This window comes from Quercus robur, chromosome 6, assembly GCF_932294415.1.
Source record: "Quercus robur chromosome 6, dhQueRobu3.1, whole genome shotgun sequence".
In the NCBI taxonomy this organism is placed as follows: Eukaryota; Viridiplantae; Streptophyta; class Magnoliopsida; order Fagales; family Fagaceae; genus Quercus; species Quercus robur.
In genome coordinates, this window is record NC_065539.1 from 15,458,196 (window position 1) to 15,460,200 (window position 2,005).

The following is a 2,005-nucleotide window of genomic DNA, read 5'->3' on the forward strand; positions in this document are numbered from 1 at the left end:
ATAGAAAAGGTTTTTTAATTCGAACATAAATGAAAGAGATAAAATATGTCACTAACATAAATTTCCTTGGCTTGGCTCTCTAATAGGTTCACAATCTTTGAAGAATATTGATATAAATGTATACTTCGGCGGACCCCTTCACAATCCTGAAGGGATTGACGGATTCCCATTTAGAGGGGAGGGTATCGAATGCTACTACATGATGTTACGTCGTAAGTTGAAGACGTTGAATGATTTGAAGAGGAAAATAATGGGCGAATTGAAATTGAATCCTGCTTGGTATGACATCAAGATTATTTATCGTTACCCACAAGAAGTCCTTCATGAACGGATAAATTATGGGTATATGGCGATCAAAGAAGATAAACATGTAAAGATGATGTTTAATAGGATCCAGAAAATGCCCCAAGTAAATGCTGCTGAGTTGTATGTAAGTTTGGAGGCGCCTGCAGATAACACTACTGAGGTGGTGCAAGAAACAACTACGGCTTTACAATTTACAGCCCTAGATGATGGATGCACTACAATGGGAGGGTATACGATGGGAGGGTATACTACACAAGAAACAACGATGGGAGGTTATACGCTCCCATCTCAAGATCATGTTGCTAATACTAGTGAAACCCTCTATCGTGAAGAGACACATTTAGAGGAGGAAGACGAAGACGAAGATCATGTTGCGAATGATGGTGAAAATGTTGAGGTTGTGGATGAGTACGAAGAGAGGATTGAGCAAGGCGACTTTGAGAACGATGTGGATGAACATGAAGTCGTTCCCAATTTTGAAGAGGAAAATATGGAGGACCATGATGAAGGTGATGCAAATGATGATATTGGTGTCCAGTATAATAGAAATACGACCACTGGCTACAGACCTCCTGCTGAGTCATTCTACTCAAATACTTGGGAAGATATGGTTGATCCTTCACGTCTTCAGATACCATTTGTCTCTACTTGGGAAGATGGGATGCATTTTTCTAAAGGGTTGACTTTTGCAAATAAAGATGCGGTGAAGCATGCATTGATAATATACGCAGCAAAGGATAATAGAAATTTTATAATCCGGAGGTCGACCAAATCGAAATTGTGCGCCGCATGTGTTGATGACAACTGCATGTGGTATGTTGGGGCATACATGAAGACTAAATTCAATGGTATGTGGATGGTTACGTCTTATGTGGGTCCACACACTTGTATACCCTTTGGCCTAAAAAGAGATGGTAGAATGATGGATTCGCATTTTGTTGCATCAGAAATTGTGGGAAAATTGCAAAAAAATCACACTACACGTATTGATGACCTATGGGAGATCATACGTACTAAGTATAATCATGAGCTTTCTTACTATAAAGTATGGGACGCAAAACAAAAGGCAATTGCTAAGATATTTGGGGATTGGGAGGAGTCTTACCAAAAGTTGCGAAAGTTGTTGTTGGCATACTTGGATGAGGACTCAGGTACCCAGTACAGCTATCACACCATACCTAGGCCACACGAAGGTACTGCGTTACTACGCTATGTATATTGGGCATTCGCTCCATGCATTGCTGCATTCCAATATTGCAGGCCAGTGATTAGTATTGACGGGACTCATCTGTATGGTAAATACAAAGGGGTATTGATGATTGCAATGGCAACCGATGCTAACTAAAAGGTTTTGCCTCTCGCCTTCGCTGTTGTGGACAAGGAGTCAGGGGCTAGTTGGGGGTGGTTTTTAGAGTGTCTCAGGATTTCCATAGAGCATGTCATACCTAACGATGGCATTTGTATTATTTCTGACCGACATAAAGGTATTAAATGTGCCATTCGAGAGTGGCCTAGACGTGAGGACGGAAGAGAACAGGTATATCATCGATATTGCCTTCGACATGTTGCTAGCAACTTCAACAGACACTTTGATAACCCGATTCTAAAGGCATTGGCCTTGAAAGCTGGATATGCGAGTAATGAAGCTAAATTTAAGTCCATAATGGAAACCATTAAGGAGGCCGAGATTAATTTACTG

At 40.8% G+C, this 2,005-nt stretch overlaps 1 protein-coding gene across 1 annotated transcript; it reads left to right on the forward strand.

Moving 5' to 3' along the window:
• Nucleotides 1–202: 202 nt before the first annotated feature.
• On the forward strand, nucleotides 203–1,651 carry LOC126689894 (uncharacterized). Its single transcript, XM_050385057.1, has one exon. It carries the CDS (start codon nucleotides 203–205, stop codon nucleotides 1,649–1,651), a length of 1,449 nt encoding a protein of 482 aa, XP_050241014.1.
• Nucleotides 1,652–2,005: the final 354 nt, after the last annotated feature.